Genomic DNA, 18,007 nt, shown 5'->3' with positions numbered 1-18,007 from the left:
AGACTGTAACTGTATGACAGTGGGAACAGAGACTGAGCCGATAGAGCTGGGAGAGTGAGAGAAAGAGAAACAGAGTGAGGTGGTAAAGCTGAGGGGCTGAAGGTGAGGGTGAGAGAGAGAGAGAGAGAGAGATGTTGGAGTTGAAAGAAAGACTGCATGAGAGGGAGAAAGAGGCAGAGAGAGACAGGTGGTAGAGCTGAGAAAGAGCTGAGAAAACAGAGAGAGGTGGTAAAGCTGAGGGGCTGAAGGAGAGAAAGAGAAAGAGAGAGAGAGAGAGAGAGAGAGAGAGAGTTGGTGGAGTTGAGAGAAAGACTGCATGAGAGTGAGAAAGAGATGCAGACAAAGGTGGTAGAGCTGAGACAGAGCTGAGAAAACTGAGAAAGAAACTGGATGGGAGAAAAAGGCAGAGAATGAGCGAGAAAAAGGGCAAATAAGAGAAAGTAAGAGATTCACAGAGAGGCTAAGAAATAGAGAGAGAGACAGGGAGAAAAAGAGAGAGAGACAGGGAGAAAAAAAGAGAGAGAGAGAGAGAGAGAGAGAGAGAGAGAGAGCTGGTAGAGCTGAGTAAGAGCTGAGAAAACTGAGAAAGAAAATGGATGGGAGAGAAAGACAGAGAGCAAAAGAGAGAGAGAGATAAAGAGGCTTAGCAAGATAGAGAGAGAAAGAAAGAGAGGAAGAAATAAACTCAGGCAGCTGGTAGAGGAAGGAGAGAGAGAGAGAGAGAGAGAGAGATAGAGAGATAGAGAGAGAGAGCTGGTGGAGATGCTCACTGCTGAGAGAGAAAGAGAGAGACAGAGCTAAGAGATATCTAGAGAGAGGTAGAAAAGAGGGACAGAGAAAAAAGAGCAGGGAGAGATACAGCTAGTAATGGAGCTGAGAGGGAAAGAGAGGGAAAGAGAGAAAGAAAGAGAGAGAGAGAGAAAGAGAGAGAGATAGAAAAAGAGAGAGATAGAGATGAGAAGTTCTTTCTCTCTCTCTCTCTGCTGCTCCTGCGGTGTGGTTGACAGAGGAGATTGGTAAGGTCTTTAACATGATGCAGTAGCTGTCGGAGCAATCTAGATATCGCACAGCCAGTCACTGCCCAGAGGTACAGAGCAAAGCTAAAATACTCTCACAAGTGCCGTCTTCCAGCAGTAAAAGTGGAAGATAGCCGCTATAACGAACAGAGATAACAATACAGCATAGACCACTTCCACAATTCCTGCAAAGTAGCAGAATCCAGCTTTAAACACACATCCTTACAGTGATTCACTACTCAAAACATTAGGGAAAGAGTTGATACACGTACATCCCAGAAACATGTTGTATTACAGCAATTAATCTGAGCTAAAGTATACAGTATATTTTAGGATAATAGCAATGTATAAAAGTAGACGCTGAAGCATTAGCCAGTTGTTTTGTTAGTAATGCATTAGGTGTGTATGATATGGACTTAAAATGCAAATCATCGCTGTCCAATAAAAACACTTATCTCCATTTTTGTTGATTTTAGTTAACTACATAATTTGAACAAACAAACTGCCTCTTACACTGTGCCAAAATTTCTTGAAGAACAGACCAATAGAAACTCTTCAAACCGACCTGAATCAAACTCTTTTTACCTTGACTTCCATTGAAAGTTTACCAAGTTTTTTCTCTCTCCTGTAAAGTCGCTGTTTTGGAGATAAGTGTTTTTCATTGGACAGTGACGAAAAGCACCTCTTCTGAGGTTTTTCAGCACTTAGATTGGCTGCTCACATTTTTCCTAGGATAAAGTAGTCTGTTATAAGATTACTGTGGAACTCTACCTCACTCTGCATCCAGCCTCACTGTGTCATTTGTGCACAGCCTGCAATGTGATGAAATTTCGCGTAGTTAAATAACAGTTTGCTGTCATTCACAATAATATTTCAGGTCCTCTTAGATGTGCTAATTTTTTAACTCTTACTGCAATACAAAAACAATAAGACATGCTTAATTTACTGTGTGCATTCAGTCTAGTGCATATTAACACTTTAATGTTCGGAAATGTGAACTTTTTGAAACTTCTCTTCACTGGATCATCTTCTCCTACTTAAAGTAATAGCTTGCGATGACAGGATTTCAACCACAAACATCACTTCAAAGAGTTTTGATGTGTTTCACCTTAGAAGGAAATGTATGACACTTTTACAGTGTGTCCCCGTTAAAAAGGCGCGCAGCCTCTCTTCATAAAGAACCCTGCTGAGTGCTCTTTTATGTATGAACGGTAATAATAATGATCCTCTCAGGAAATTTGGATTAAAAAGGATTTAAAAAGTGGTTTAAAAAAAAAAGAAAAAAAAAAAAAAGAAAAAGGGTAAAATAGAACATGCTTATTGCCGTATACACATATTGTAAGACACTGGCCCCATAGTGGATAATGCTGCACCATGCGGTATCTAAAATTGTTCTGCCTTTTATATTTTACATTATAAACCTACACCGCAGTCTTTTACTACAGATTGAAAATCATTTTAATTATTGTCATTTTACTATATTGATGCAAAAATACACTTATCAGTGATCACAATATCTTCCCATACCATAAATATTACCCAAGTGATGAAATAACTAAAATATATGTTTTATATAAGTTTTAAGGTTAGTATTTTGGTACTATATTGATAAAGCCTTAAAAGCCTAAAGTGTGTATGATGAGAATTTTTTAAAGGAGAAGTTAATAAATGAAAACTCTATATCCTTATATATATATATATATATATATATATATATATATATATATATATATATATATATATATATATATATATATATATATGGAATGAATGGACTTTCTTCTAGAGATCAAGCCACATTTGACATAATTCCCAGACTTTTAAAATAACAATAATCACCACAAATCTTGAATTTACCATCACATATTATAGTGGGCAGGAATAAAGGTTTTTTTCCAGAATTATTTTTTTTCCATGTCCTAAGCTAAACACATTTGTTTTTCTCAGTTAATCACATACCTAAAGATTGTCTCAGTTTATCAAAGACCTAAATGTTTGTCTCAGTTTATCACATACCTAAAGATTGTCTCATTTTATCACAGACCTAAATGTTTGTCTCAGTTTATCACAGACCTTAATGTTGACTGTCTCATTTTACCACAGAAATAAAGGCTGTCTCAGTTTATCACAGACCTAAATGTTTGTCTCAGTTTATCACAGACCTAAATGTTTGTCTCAGTTTATCACAGACCTAAATGTTTGTCTCAGTTTATCACAGACCTAAATGTTTGTCTCAGTTTATCACAGACCTAAATGTTTGTATCAGTTTATAACAGACCTAAATGTTGACTGTCTCAGTTTATCACAGAAATAAAGACTGTCTCAGTTTATTACAGTTTATCACAGACCTAAATGTTGACTGTCTCAGTTTATCACAGAAATAAAGACTGTCTCAGTTTATCATAGTTTATCACAGAACTAAAGGATAGTTTCAGTTGCTTACAGACCTAAAGTATTGTCTCAGTTTATCACAGTTTATCACAGACCTAAATGTTTGTCTCAGTTTATCACAGTTTATCACAGACCTAAAGGATAGTTTCAGATGATTACAGACCTAAAGGATTGTCTCACTTTATCACCAACCTATAGGATTGCCTCAGTGTGCAATATACAGGGATTACCTTCAGTCATTTCAAATACATGCATTTGCATCCTCTTACACATCTAATTTTAAATCTCTAATTAAGAATAAGGCAATGTGCATTAAAACAATCAACAAACATATAAAATATATATCTTCATATAACTTATAATACTTATAATAATAAAATCAATACATTTCCATGTAATAATCACACATGCCAGAAGAAATGACTTTTTTTTTTTCCATTGGAAGTCAAACCTGTGAATCACCAATATATGTACTGTAGGTGTCTGTGTGCTACTGATACTGAAATAATTAGGCCATCCAATATCCAAACGTGTGCAATCATAAAAGCATGGGATAGCCCATCTGAGAGTGACCAGACAGGATGGAAGTGAACTGTGAATGACCCTATGAAGCACTTCAGCTAGCACAGTCATAATAAGTGTCATGCTTCGTTGACTCTAGATTGGACGGAGATATAGCTTAAGATCGAGGAGCGACTCCGGCTGAAATGGACTCCAGGGCAGAGAACGGTGTAGGTGCAAAGAAATTCTACAAGCATTATACATCAGCCGTGTTTTTGTTTCTCTCCTTCAAGGTAAAGAGCTGTCCTTCGCCCAACACGGCTACCGCTCCTCTTCCATCTTTTATTGATGAGGCCACTCATTTTTCTACCTCTGCAGGCAACATTCTTGCTTACAATGCGTGATCTCAATAATTCAAAGTTTTTTTTTTTTTTCCAAAATATAAAATAAAAACCAAAAAGGCAAAGCTGATTTCTGAAGTTGTTTGGAAATAGTTTTAGTCCTATTATTAACTATAAAGTCTAATACAGCTGTGTTTTTATCAAGACAGTGGGCCCTATTTTAGCGATCTATAGGTGAGCGATCAACCACACACAGCCCAGCCTGATTTTGGGTGTGTCAGTGTGTGTTTGGCATCGTGAGAATGCAAAAATTAAACCTTCCGCACAACATGCATGAACTACTCTTAAGTAATCATGCATATATTTTGGGTGTAACGTGAAATAAACCAATCAGCGTGTCACTTGCAATTCCCTTTAAGAGCTAGGTGCACTCTGATTTTGGTGGATTGCTATTTTAACAGCGCAGTGCTTCTGCACTTCTCATCAGAGGAAACCGACCTGTGTATTCACACTGTGAAGGTGTGTGAGCAGCTCATTTACAAGAACAGCAATGGCATTTTATTCTGTATTCTGTTTCTGGTTAATGTAAAAGTTTGTTTTTGCTCTGCTTAGTAAAAAAGCAATCTTCGTTTTTTTTTTAATCATATTTTCGATTATAATCAATTCCCGCCCCCTACTAAAAATCAAAGTTAAAAATATGCTTTTTAAATATATGCTTTTTCCACCAGGTGTTTGTGTCTAAAGTGCTGGAACAGTGCTGGAACTTTTTTCTGTACAAACTCAGTCCTCAGAGCGGAATGGTTATAAAATATGCACGCATTACTCTGTAGGAGGCACCGGTAATCAAGGTAAGACGGGTAAACACTTTAGAAATGAAGTGCATAACATGTAGGGGTGTATGCGCACTACGTGCATGTGGTGCACGTGCATTGCCAAGATAGCAATGAACATCTGACTGTTGAATGTTGTCAGGATTCAAATCAGTCAGTTGTGCACCTGTGTTTTCCGCTGCCAAGATAGCAATATGGCAAAAATATTCCTGAACACACCTTACTTTCAGACCACCACGCCTATAATTGTAGATATAGATAGTCGTAGACGTGGAAGGCATAGAATGTTTGCAGGATGTGTAGGGTGTAAGATAGGGCCCTGTATGTGTATTTGCTTAGCAAAACAATAACAGCATATTGGTCATATAATTGATACTAGGTTTTACACATGCCACCTGTTTATTCATTGTTTGTAGGGTATGCACTGCTGTGAGGCTTTGGCTGAATTCAGCAACATGAGGGTTAGTAAGGATGTTGGATGACCATTATCCCACCTCATCATCCCCAACTGATCCCCAAGTACTGGATGGAGCACCATCCTTTCACTTCTCCACAGCTCCACAGCCTAATCCTGTGGCTTTATACTCATCTAGCCCACACATGGCATTAGGCAGAATGCCAATAGGTTCATGTACATTTGCTCCAAACAGTCCTATATTTTATTGTCAATCCTTCTCCACAGAAACTAGACAAGCTGTGTGTGTGTGTGTGTGTGTCTGTGTGTATTTATTTGCACATCTGTGTTAGCATTGGGTACTTTTAACTTTTAAGCAGCTAAATTCATTCATTAGATGGAGTGTCCATAAACACTCAGACATAGATAACATTGTCACTGTTCATTGAAAAACACCAACTTTAAAGAAGATAGATCTTTTAAAAGAGTTCATTTTAGGTAATTTGTAGAATTTCTATTGGTCCATTTATAAGGAAATTTTGACACAGTGTAAGGGACAGTTGTGATCAAATTATGTAATGAACAAAAAATGGAGATGGCGCTAGGGGGCTCCGAGTGGTCCAGCAGGCTAAGTGCTGGCACTATGATCAGGAGATCGCCAGTTCGAATCCTGTTTATGTAGCTTGCCATCGGCTATTGGCCTTGCTCTCCCTAGGTGGATAGACACAGCAGCTACTGGCACTACTTTTATCTAAAATGTATGATATTTAGCTAACTATGCTACAATATACACATGTAGAAAGGTGAACTTTGTAGAAAACTGACTATAATGTTTACGAAATGCTTCCAAACATTGCATACATTTTAGAGATTATAGTAGCAGGCTTACTAAGCCAACTAATGACAGCATCAGAAATTGTCAACACATTGCATATATAACAAAACAGACATTCAGAATACCAGATAACAGTCTGTTGGTAGTTTTAAAATACTTAAAATATAAGTCCATATTTTCTTTTATAATTATACTTAAAGGGGTTGGACAATGAAACAGAAACACCTGGTTTTAGAACACAATAATTCATGGTCCTGATGGACAGTTCTGGTGGAAACAGGAGAGTTGAGGTGCACATTGAATTCTGCCGTGATTTGAGCAGCCGTGGTTTTAAGTTTTTTGAATACAATCCGGGTTAGCACCCAAACATCCCTTTCAGACAGCTTCCTCTTGCGTCCACAGTTAATCCTGTTGGATGTGGTTTGTCCTTCTTGGTGATATGCTGACATTACCCTGGATACCGTGGCTCTTGATACATCACAAAGACTTGCTGTCTTGGTCACAGATGCACCAGCAAGATGTGCACCAACAATTTGTCCTCTTTGGAACTCTGGTATGTCACCCATAATGTTGTGTGCATTGCAATATTTTGAGCAAAACTGTGCCCTTGCCCTGCTAATTAAACCTTCACACTCTGCTCTTACTGGGGCAATGTACAATTAATGAAGATTGCCCACCAGGCTGCTCCAATTTAGCCATGAAACCTCCCACACTAAAATTACAGGTGTTTCAATTTCATTGTCCAACCCCTGTATTTATCATCATAATCTTCCAACACCTATTATATTAAATCAGGTGAGCTTGAGATGGATTCTGGGAACCAAGCACATGGACCTGTTCTAGTATAATATTTCCAAGCAACAACTTTAGCTTTAAATGTGCTAAAAGTATGTACAATACATTCTTCTTAAGTTTCCTTTTCTTTAAGTTAAGGTGTAGTGTGATTGACTTCCAGTGTCTATGTAAAAGCTAAAAAGACTAAATCTGAGAGAAAAAAAAACAAAACAAAAAAAAAAAACATGGCACTTATGGTGAGACCTCAGTTGATGCTGCAGTTCGCTGTTAAACCTCTGGCTCTAACCGGCCGTCCCTGTGGGTGGGTTTTATCAAGCTGCACGTAAGTAGAATGTGAACCACATAAACAATGGTCAAACACACAGACAGCTTTTCAATTACCCAGCAGTTAACCCCGCTGAGAAATCCCAACAGCTTCAGAATAAGAATAAGAAAAGCTCTTCTTCTCTTGTCCCTTCCATTCACGCCGTCTCAACCGGCCAGCGCTCTCTCTCTCTCTCTCTCTTTCTCTTTCTTTCTGAAAACCCACCGAATTACAAAGTGTTATCATTTCTACTTGGAACAGAGGGAGAGGTGGTGGAGGAGGAGTGGATTTGAGGAGAAGCTTTGTCGCCAAGGAGTGCTGACTCTTCCCACAATGCATTGCTTTAGCTCATTTATTAATTTCCTCCTTGAGATTGACACCTGACTGCAGCACGGCGGAATGGAACACGGATATGGGACACTCCGGAACGCCGGCTTCCATCTCTCTGCCTGTCAGGATTTGCATAATCACACTAATATCCCAAACGGCCAAACTGATTCCTGTAAGGAGCCCTGTCAATCATCATCAGCACGGCTCTGCCACTCAGAAAGCACACACACACGTGTGTGAGTGCGTGTGCACACCTTTATACACACAGACATGAATACACATCCATACTAGAAAATCATTAATCAAACATAATCAAGACTGGTAAATCAGTACAAACAATATTACTTTTCATATTAACCACACTCTATTATAGGATCTTTAAACAAATATCAAAAACTACAATTCAGGAGGCCATCGTGCATCAACTGCAGAAATACAGATTGTCTCAAGGCTTCAATAGATAAGAGAGGGGCTGACCTGACGCAGTGTCCTGGCCACCAGGCTCTCCAGGACAGGTCCTCTGTCTTCATGCAGTAGATGGACTTCATCCAGGATTATCAGCCGGACAATTTGAGACAGCCCGACATCACCCACACTCTTCCTCGTTACCACGTCCCACTTCTCAGGGGTGGTCACCAGCATCTGCAGGACAAGGGGAACACAGACAACAATAGAACATATTATACATACACATTATATACTGTGAGTGGCTGCATAAGTCACATTGTAGATGAAGCATCAGGCAGGCAGTGTTCTGCAGAACACAGCAGATAAATGCACTGCTTTTTATTACCACAGTTTCAGTTTTTAGTAGTCGTTTTAACTCTTTTTATGCCTACTACATGTCCCACTTTCTACAATTAGGAAGGTTTTAGTTAGGGTTTAGGTTTAGTATACAGGTGCATCTAAAACAATTTGAATATCATTAAAAAAAAGAATACTTTATTTCAGTAATTTAGTTTAAAATGTGACTCTTATATAGATGTATTACACACAGAGTGATCTATTTTAAGCATTTATGCATTTTAGTGTGCTCACAGCCAATGAAAACCCAGAAGTCAGAATCTCAGAAAAATAAAATATTATATAAAACCAATTAGTACTTTTTGGCAGTGTGGCAATTGTGCCAAGTCCTGCTGGAAAATGAAATCCGCTTTTGATAATCTGATTTTGGACTTATATGTATGGATATAACTCAGTGGACCAACACCAGCAGAAATCTGGACGATGATACTGGAGCATCTGAGCCATTGCAGCCAGACTATGCAACAGCTTTTATCCCTAGACCATCAGACTCCTCAACACATGCTGTATCCGCATTACCGCCAGCATCGGGGACTACCCTACCCATTTATTTTCAAAAACACATCTGAAAGAAGACACCCGAGCATCCTAGCCATCAATACCAGACTCTGCAACAGCTTCACTCCCCAACTCTCAGGGACTGATCTAAATCTCTATCAAACACTCATATATACAGTGCATATCCCATATTCACACACAAACACATTTCCACTGAGGAGTACTTAACATCACACATTAGAATGCACTGCTGCAAAAAAGTCTGTCCAATCCATCAACATGAATACCTATAACATCTATATTTATTCCACTATATAAATACTCTTCCAATGAATGCTCTTTAGTAAAAAAACTAGCTTTCCTAGAGCAGTTCTAGCATGAAAGATAAATCAAACTGATCTTCACATGAACAATATATTCACATATCATGAGCATGGGCTCGTGTGTCGTAGGAAAGCATATACATTTAAAACCCATCGAATACAGTTATCGCAATGCAATTAAACGACATTTTCGAGAGAAACACACAACAATACATAATTAATAGCCCGAGAGCTGTTTGCCAACATGTCTGAGAGTGTGGAAATTCCTATTAAACACTTTCAGTAAAAGCAGTTCATTAAATCCTCTCTAGTTTGCATTTAAATCAATCTGCCTGGCCATTAGAGACTGGCACCGGAACAGAAAGCGCGCCTCTGCCGTTAATTAGACCGCCGCTAATCTAAATGGAAGCCCTGGCAAACAGGTAGCTGGGCCAGAGTGCTCACTTTAATTACAGTACAAAGCCAAGGCATGAAAAAAAAAACATATAGGACTTCATAGAGGCTAACATTGTTTTTAACCCCCTAAAGCCCCCCACCCTGCATGTGATAATGCCACCCTTGCATGTTGGGATCACAGCGAGTTGCCCGGGACCAGTGTCTGTTTCCTCGGCGCGGGCAGCCAAAAAAAAAAAAAAAAAAAGGAGTAGTGCTGGGATCCACAGGCTATCGCAGAAAGTGACAGCAAAGAAGGGGGCTGCCACAGGATCTCAGCGAGAGAGGGAGAGAGAGAGAGGAGTCAGCGAGAGTGCGTGTGTGTGTGTGAGAGAGTGAGAGAGAGAGAGTCTGAATCTGGATCTGTTCGTGTTGCGGAGCAGGTCCGGTGCAAGGCGAGGGGTTGTCTTGGGCTGCTGGATGACGTTGAGGACAGTACAGAGGAGGAAGTGATGTGTGCAGGCATGTGGAAAGCTCCTGGTAGCCAGCTCTGCCCTCCCCCAAACACCAGGACTTATCTCTTAATTAAGGCTGTGTGTGTGTGTGTGTGTGTGTGTGTTGGTGTGTGTGTGTGCGAGTGTGTGAAGCTGCCTTCACACCAAGACACCTGCCACTCTGTTATTACGCAAAGCAGCAAATATTTACCCACTTCCCCAGGGCAAGGGGAAGACATGTGCATGTGCGCGCACACACACACGCACACACACACGCACATGCACACGCACACTGCCAAACGCTTGCCCAGCCTGCCCACTGTTTCCATGGTAACCATAATCATTCTTTAGAGTGGGCAGAGAGGGATAACTGTTTTTTTTTTCTTTCTTCGAGTACTGATGCACTGATGGTTTGTAAAGACAATATATGAGCAAAAAAAAACAGTCCTGCAGATCTTTTTTTTTAATGGATGGGACTGCTTTGCCTTTCTTGACAGCACATGAGCATTAGCATTGAGTCTTTTATGTCTTGCTTTGACTGGTATGGCATCCTTTAGCTATTTTTTACGGGCTAGGAGTTGAAGGTTTGAAAAGTTTTAAAAGTGTGACTAATTAAAAATTACTTCAGAGATCGAGCGAGGCCTGATAGTGAGTCTCATTCCCAGAGTGTTGTAATCATTGTGAAAGGCAGTGTCTGGGCAAAATTGTCAGTGCAGACAAGCGACTAAAATCAGAGCTACATTTATTTTCCATATACAGTTGTGGAACAAATTAAGAGACCACTTCAGTTTCTGAATCAGTTTCTCTGATTTTGCTATGTATAGGTATATGTTTGAGTAAAATGAACATGGTTGTTTTATTCTATAAACTATGGTTAAACTAATATTTCTCCCAAATACCAAATAAATTTTATTTACCAAACAAATAATTTTATTAGCAGAAAATGAGAAATGGCTGAAAAAAATATGCAGAGCTTCCAGAACTCAAATAATGCAAAAGAAAACAAGTTAATACTCGTTTTAAAAGTTTTAAAAGTTAAGAAATCAATATCTGGTGGAATAACCCTGATTTTTAATCACAGTTTTCATGCATCTTGGCATGTTCTTCTCCACCAGTCTTTTACACTGCTTTTGGAAAACTGGAAAACTGCATTTTTAAAGCAGTTTAGCTTGGTTTGATGGCTTTGTGTAGCACAGCATAGTTACCCAGATCTGGAACTGGCATTGGCAGGTGGTGTTATCCACTGCACAACACCAACTACTATTGTTTAGCTTACACAAAACACGGCAAAAATAATGGGACATGACACTCTGCATCAGTGCGAAAGAGATATTTAAACTATGCATCATAACATTACATTACAAACTAGCAACTAAATCACAGTCTATTTATAAAGAAGGCTAAACTGATTTGTTTCTATTTTGTTCAGGGTTGTGATAGCCATGAAACAGAAAAGAAAAAGAAAGCAAGAAAAAATGAATGCATTTTTTACAGAATAGTCAACTACAGGTCTTCTCAGAAGCAGCACCTCTGCCTCTCAATTTCACAGTAGTAGAAGTGGTCGATTGCTCTCTGAAGTCAGTTTGCCTGCCAAACTTTCTCATTCCACATATCTACAGAGGCGGCCCAGTCCTGGAGAGAGCTGCTCTTTTCAGAGTCTGTAAGCAGAGCGGGAGCTGCACAGCAACAAGCTGCTTCCTGAGCTCTGCAGGTTGAAGCAACAGCAGAGACACACTCACACACCCCCAATCACACGCACACACACCAACACACTCGCACACTCGCATTCCTACCACTGCTTTTCTGCCACATCAAATTTGACATGAAAACCATGTCCAATTTCCTCCATCCAAAAGGGCTGATGCAACCGCCGCGACTGTGCATGCTGCATCTGTCCTCTTTAAAAACAGCGAGGCATTGTTTACTGGCTCCCCGGCACAGGTGGGGGAGGGAGCGGGGCTCAGGAGGAGAGCAGCGAGCAAAGGAGACAGAAGGTTACTGTTCATGCCCTCTCTCTGAGCCTCATTACAGGAGTAGTGTACGAACACTGGAAAAGAGCCTTGCTGGGCATGATCATACTGCACTGTTTCACATCTCTGTGTTTTAGACACGATAAAGAGGAAAGCAAAAAATAGTCTAAATTTACTGTGTATAAAGGCTGTTTTGAGTTTTCTGTCTGTTATCTTACTATTGTAGGAGATCCCTAGGCTATGAAAGAAGAGGAACAAAAAAACACTGTGCATTTAAAACTGTGAGAGGTTTCAAACATCATGTTTTTGAGTAGGAATGGATTTCTTAATTACTTGAGTAACGCAAAAGTAAATTATGTATTTTATTTACCATAATTTCTACGACAATACAAGAGAAAATGGCGTCTTTGTTTACTTTGTATAAGAATGTTCAGTCCAAAAGAAGATCCATTGATATGGATTACACCCATAATAATATATAGAGAAGAAGATTTTCTGAAGGAAGCTCAGAATGGTTGTGTATATCGTTGCTGACCAATGAAAGACAAGTATCTTTATTTTTTTTGCTTTTAGTTTACTACATAATTTGAACACACAACACATCTCCTACACTGTGTCCAAATTTCTTGATGAACGGACCAATAGAAATTGTCCAAAATGACCTGAAATTAACTCTTCATACTTTGACTTCCATTGAAAGTTAAGAAGGTTTCATCTCTCTCCTGTAAAGTTGCTGTTTTGGAGATACCCGTTTTTAATGAAACAGTAACGACATGAATAGGGAAAAAAAAGATGAAAAAGAAACATATAGACGAGTGCAGGTCAATACGGCTGTAGATTAGAATTTGGGGACATAAAATTAAGTTTCTATTGGGCAAATAAAACTCTATGCCTTGTTTGCATACAATAATAATTGGGCCTGAACAGCGGAACAGCAGATCCAAACAAGCAAAAAGATAAGTGTGGGTCAGTATGTTTGTAAATTAGAACTTAGGCACCTGTCCTGAAGGAATACATATAGGTTTGTGGATTTTAGAAGGACTTAGTAGGCATGAAAATGAAGAAGTGTGAATGGGAGTAAAGAGAGATGAAAAAAAAAATGACAGAAGAAGGCATGCCAAAATTATGATGAATTACTTTCTTGGTAGACTACTTTGAGCCTATCATGAGCTAGTGAAAATTAAATGATGTATACAATAAGAATACAGTAGATGGGCATGCACTTTTGCACTAATTGGGGAAAACAATAATAATATACAAAAACTGTGCGTGTAATTAAAAATTTGTACACAAGCCTGAATAAGACTAATCAGTCTGGACAGTGACGATTATTTGACAACTGCAGGACAAGATGTGAGGTGAAAAGAGTAAAAACAATAAGAAAAAAATAAGAGGAATCAGATAGGAGTCTAATAAAATAGTTGCATGTTGCACAACTGTAATAAACATACGAAGTGAGTAGTGAGTAATACTTATATGTAGAATTCTCGATAACCAAAAAAGACAGGAATTTCACTGGAACAAACTTGTAGATGTATGGACATTCAGTAGATGTTAAAATTTATCGTCTTCAACCATAGACAAAAAAAAAAAGAAATAATTAGCCTGTGGATAATACTTAGGCTGCGTCCGAAATCGCGTACTTCCATACTAAACAGTATGCAAAAGCAGTATGCGAGATCGGGTAGTGTGTCCGAATGCGCAGTAGGCGAGTTTGAGTACGTGAAAAGTTCCCGGATGACGTACTGCACCGGGAGACATTTTTAAGTATACAAGCCCAGCACACTTCACCCGCTAATATTTCCCACAATCCACCTGGAGCCTCGCTGAGCTGAGGAACCCGGCAGAGTGAGCGGCGGAGCAGCAGAGAGAGGGGGACAGAGAGAGAAGTTTATGAGGTGAGGAGATTCAGATATCTAAACTATTTTGGTTGTTTGTGATATCAGGCTGTGAATGAGAGATTTATGAGGGTTGGTTTAAGTTAAAGTAGCGAGTTATAGGTGTGAGGGTTTATTATTAATGCTGTTGCAGACAGAATAACTTTAATTTCGTATCTGAACTGCTTTACTGAGCAGCGTTAGCTCTGTGCTACTGAGATCAGTTAGCTTAGATAGAGTTATCAAACTTATCACAACTCTTTATTAATCTTCTGTTCTACAACACCCGCGTTTACTAACTCACTACAGCCCTGTATGCTGCTGCAGTGCTGAGGAGCTGGGGCAGGTTTCATTTAATACCGATCAGTCTGTATAAACTCATCTGAGAAAAAAGGCTGCTGATATCAGAGAGGCTTTTCAACAGACAGACAGACAGACAGACTGACTGCCAAAAATCACATTCATAAATTCTAACCAAAATCTGACCATTTTATTTAGTGTTATTAAATAGCTAGCTAACCAGCCAGGATGGTTAGACTTTTGTGTTGTTCAGAATTTATATTATTTGTTGAATGCCCAAGCTAAACTGATTTAATCTGTGTGTGTTTCAGATTCAACTATCCTGCCAGTAGAGAGAGGATGAAGACGAAGAGAGGGAGAAAAATGAACAATAACTAATAATAAAAAAAAAAATAAAACCACTTAAAAGACTTTTCATTCTTGTATTTTGAGGGGAATTTATTTTATTTATTTATTTGGTAGCACATTTTATTTATATCAGTAATGTATATATGTTGGCCTTTATGTTTAATGCTATCAGTAAAAGATAATGTATAATAATAAGGATCATGTGTTTAAATATTTATGCTAGAAAAGGGAATTTTGAGGTGAAATGGTAAGGAAGGAATTAATTAACATTTTGGTATTTATCTTTGAAACTTTGATATTTGTTTTGTTGCATACGCAAATATTATTAATATACTTCATGAATATTAAACAAGCTGTTTATATTTATTATTAAATATTTCATATTTGAGGAAAATATTAGTTTTAAGTTTTATTTACAGTCAGTGCTTATTAAATAGGACAGTTTGGGGGTTTATTTATAAAAAAGAGCTGATTAATAAGGGGATTTTAATTAAATTAAATTAATTAGGGTAAAGCTCTGTAAAGTGTGCCGCTGGTAGAGAGGGGTGAGAGGTGAAAGGGCGTCAGAGGTAAGATGGTGGATGTAGTGCGTCCGAGGCTGCGTGCGTACTGCGGTCTGGCGTACTGAAAAAGCGTACTGAAAAAGCGTACTGCTTTGCTCGGCGAGCAGTGCGTACTCACCCCAAACCAGTACGTACTGCTAAAGTACGCGATTTCGGACGCAGCCTTAGTTATGTGCCACTCTACCTAATGACTGCTTCAATAGTGTCAAATAAACTGTGATCCATTTCCAGTTTCTTTCACAAAACATGTTCAAATTTCAGCAAGAGTTCCTACGTGCCCATTATGGCATTTCACCTGCTATTCCAGAATGCACACTGGGATTGAGATCCAGTGATCTGGTCAGTCAATGCTCCCTCATGGGAAACTCTGAATTTGGACCTGTGCAGCACAGCGCTGTCATTTCGGACTGTGTTAATGTCAATGCTGCGCTACTCTTGGACATAAAGTGTAAGGTTCTGTGGACAGGAAACTGGACAGGAACATCTCAAGGGACTGGTGTACCTAGCATGACCATGACAAATGACATTTTTTTTTTTTGTCTGAGGACTTTCAGACTTCCATCAATAATGCCCATTACTAGCCAAGAGTAGGATGAATATATTTCTCCAGAGATTAAGTAGGATTGCCCCCATTTTTTAGATCTCCGTCTTTCTGCTTTTCGATGCATAAAAAGAGCTTTGGGATTAAGACAGAACTTCTCAAGTCTTAAATGAAGAATCTACTTTCAGAAATGAGAGATTGTTCTGTAGTTCAGTGGTCACAGACTCTGCTGCAGAGTTATGATTAAATCCTAATCTGTAACTCGTCTGATCCGGCTAATCAATCTCTTGCAAAAACTTTCGGTAGCTAAATCAGATTTGTTAGATTTGCAGGGAATTCTAGGCTGTTTGGTGACAACTGTTCCAGTTCTTACAGATTTTAAAGGCTTGCACATTAAACATAACTTAGGCTGGGTGATATGACTAAAAAGTCATATTTGGACATGTTTCAGAGAAATGGTGATATACAGCTCTGGGGAAAAAAATAAATAAGAGACCACTTTGATTTGACCAAATTGAAAACTTCTGAAATATAATCAAGAGGATGATGAATAAATCAGAAGCCACCAACCCAAACTGAACTGCTTGAATATTTGCACTACGAGCGGCATAAATGTATTCAAAACCAGTGTGTAAGACTGGTGGAGGAGAACATGCCAAGATGCATGAAAACTATGATTAAAAAACAGGGGTTTCTGAATTCTCAAAACTTGAATATTAATATAAACTTGAACTTGTTTTCTTTGCATTATTTGAGGTCTGAAAGCTCTGCATCATTTTTGTTATTTCAGTCATTTCTCACTGTCTGCAAATAAATGCTCTAAATGACAATATTTTTATTTGGAATTTGAGAGAAATGTTGTCAGTAGTTTATAGAATAAAACAACAATGTTCAATTGAATCAAAAATTAACCTATAAATAGCAAAATAAGAGAAACTGATTCAAAAACTAAAGTTGTCTCTTATTTTTTTTTCCAGAGCTGTATATATGATATGATAATCCTAAGAAAAGTATAATGCTAAAGTTCCAGTATATTTTTGTAAGACCATACATAAAACATGTAGTATAACTGAACAGTAAACAGTCAACTGTCAACTAAGCAAATACATCACTGACTCAGTAAACTACCCTAGATTAGATTCAAGAATTTCCCCCCGGGGATCAATAAAGTATCTATCTATCTATCTATCTATCTATCTAGATTATGCCATCAGACTGCTGCTGTAATTGCAATGTTTCTATATCATAATTTGCACAAGACTGTTGAGTTTTCTCTACAGAAAACAAACCATTTCACCAAACACCAATCACCACATGTTCATTTCTAAAAAAAAAACACACACAATCATATTCTAACCTGCATAACAGTGTGTTATTACTAGTAGTGTTATTACTATAATATACTGTATCTATTATATATAAAGGTGGTTCTTGTATAAAATGCTTTAGAATATATTGATAGTGACCACATATTACCCAGCCTTACACGGGCTATGTTTACAGTGCAGGTAGAAATGTCCTACATCAGATTTTCTCACACAATTGGATGTTTAATTGAGACTGTTCACACTATTATTTTAATGTGACCTTTATTTGAAATTTGTCTAAACAGTCTACAATCCTAAACTACCACTCACATGCAAAAGAGCAATGCCCTTTAGAATGTTTTGTGAACTTTAGAAAGTTTTATTTTTAATCTTAGTCAGAATCACAAGAGCTATCAAGGAGTTTCAGTGTCTGACAATTGAGTTCATCACCAAGAATATGTTCAAGCCTCATGTAAAAAGGTCACATTATTCAGCCATACTGCTTTGGTTTGTGTCCTCAGTTTTTTTTTTTTTTTTTAGTTTTTATTATTTATTTTTTTCTGCTGCAGTGGGCACATGAGGTTATTTTTACCCCCATTTTTCCTCATTTACCCCAGACATTAGTCCAAATATTTATGAGGTCTGTTACCTGACCATCCTGCAAAAACCTTCCTCGCTGCTGATTTTTTTTTTTCCTTTCTCTGTATGTCAATTCTTGTTGTGGGCATTACTAGTGATTGGGGGAGTTCATACGAATTATTTAATAATATCAAAAATGGGTCCAAAAAAAGATGATGTTAAATGGTATAGAGGCATCGGAATACCTCAGAATATATGTGACGAAATGTCCATGGTCCAAAACTGACAGAAATA

General features: G+C 38.3%; 1 protein-coding gene across 2 annotated transcripts in view; it reads right to left on the bottom strand.

Annotated features, from left to right (window-relative positions):
* Window positions 1–18,007, bottom strand: part of ascc3 (activating signal cointegrator 1 complex subunit 3) — a 202,395-nt gene that overhangs the window by 102,289 nt on the left and 82,099 nt on the right. For both annotated transcript variants that reach the window (XM_049480038.1, XM_049480037.1), the window contains exon 11: window positions 8,215–8,379. In XM_049480038.1, coding sequence (XP_049335995.1) covers window positions 8,215–8,379 — 165 coding nt within the window. The remainder of the gene's footprint in view (window positions 1–8,214; window positions 8,380–18,007) is intronic.

Source organism: Astyanax mexicanus, chromosome 6 (assembly GCF_023375975.1).
Source record: "Astyanax mexicanus isolate ESR-SI-001 chromosome 6, AstMex3_surface, whole genome shotgun sequence".
NCBI classification, from domain to species: domain Eukaryota; kingdom Metazoa; phylum Chordata; class Actinopteri; order Characiformes; family Acestrorhamphidae; genus Astyanax; species Astyanax mexicanus.
The sequence above is the reverse complement of the archived record's forward strand: the minus strand, read 5'-3'. Positions and strand labels throughout refer to the sequence as shown.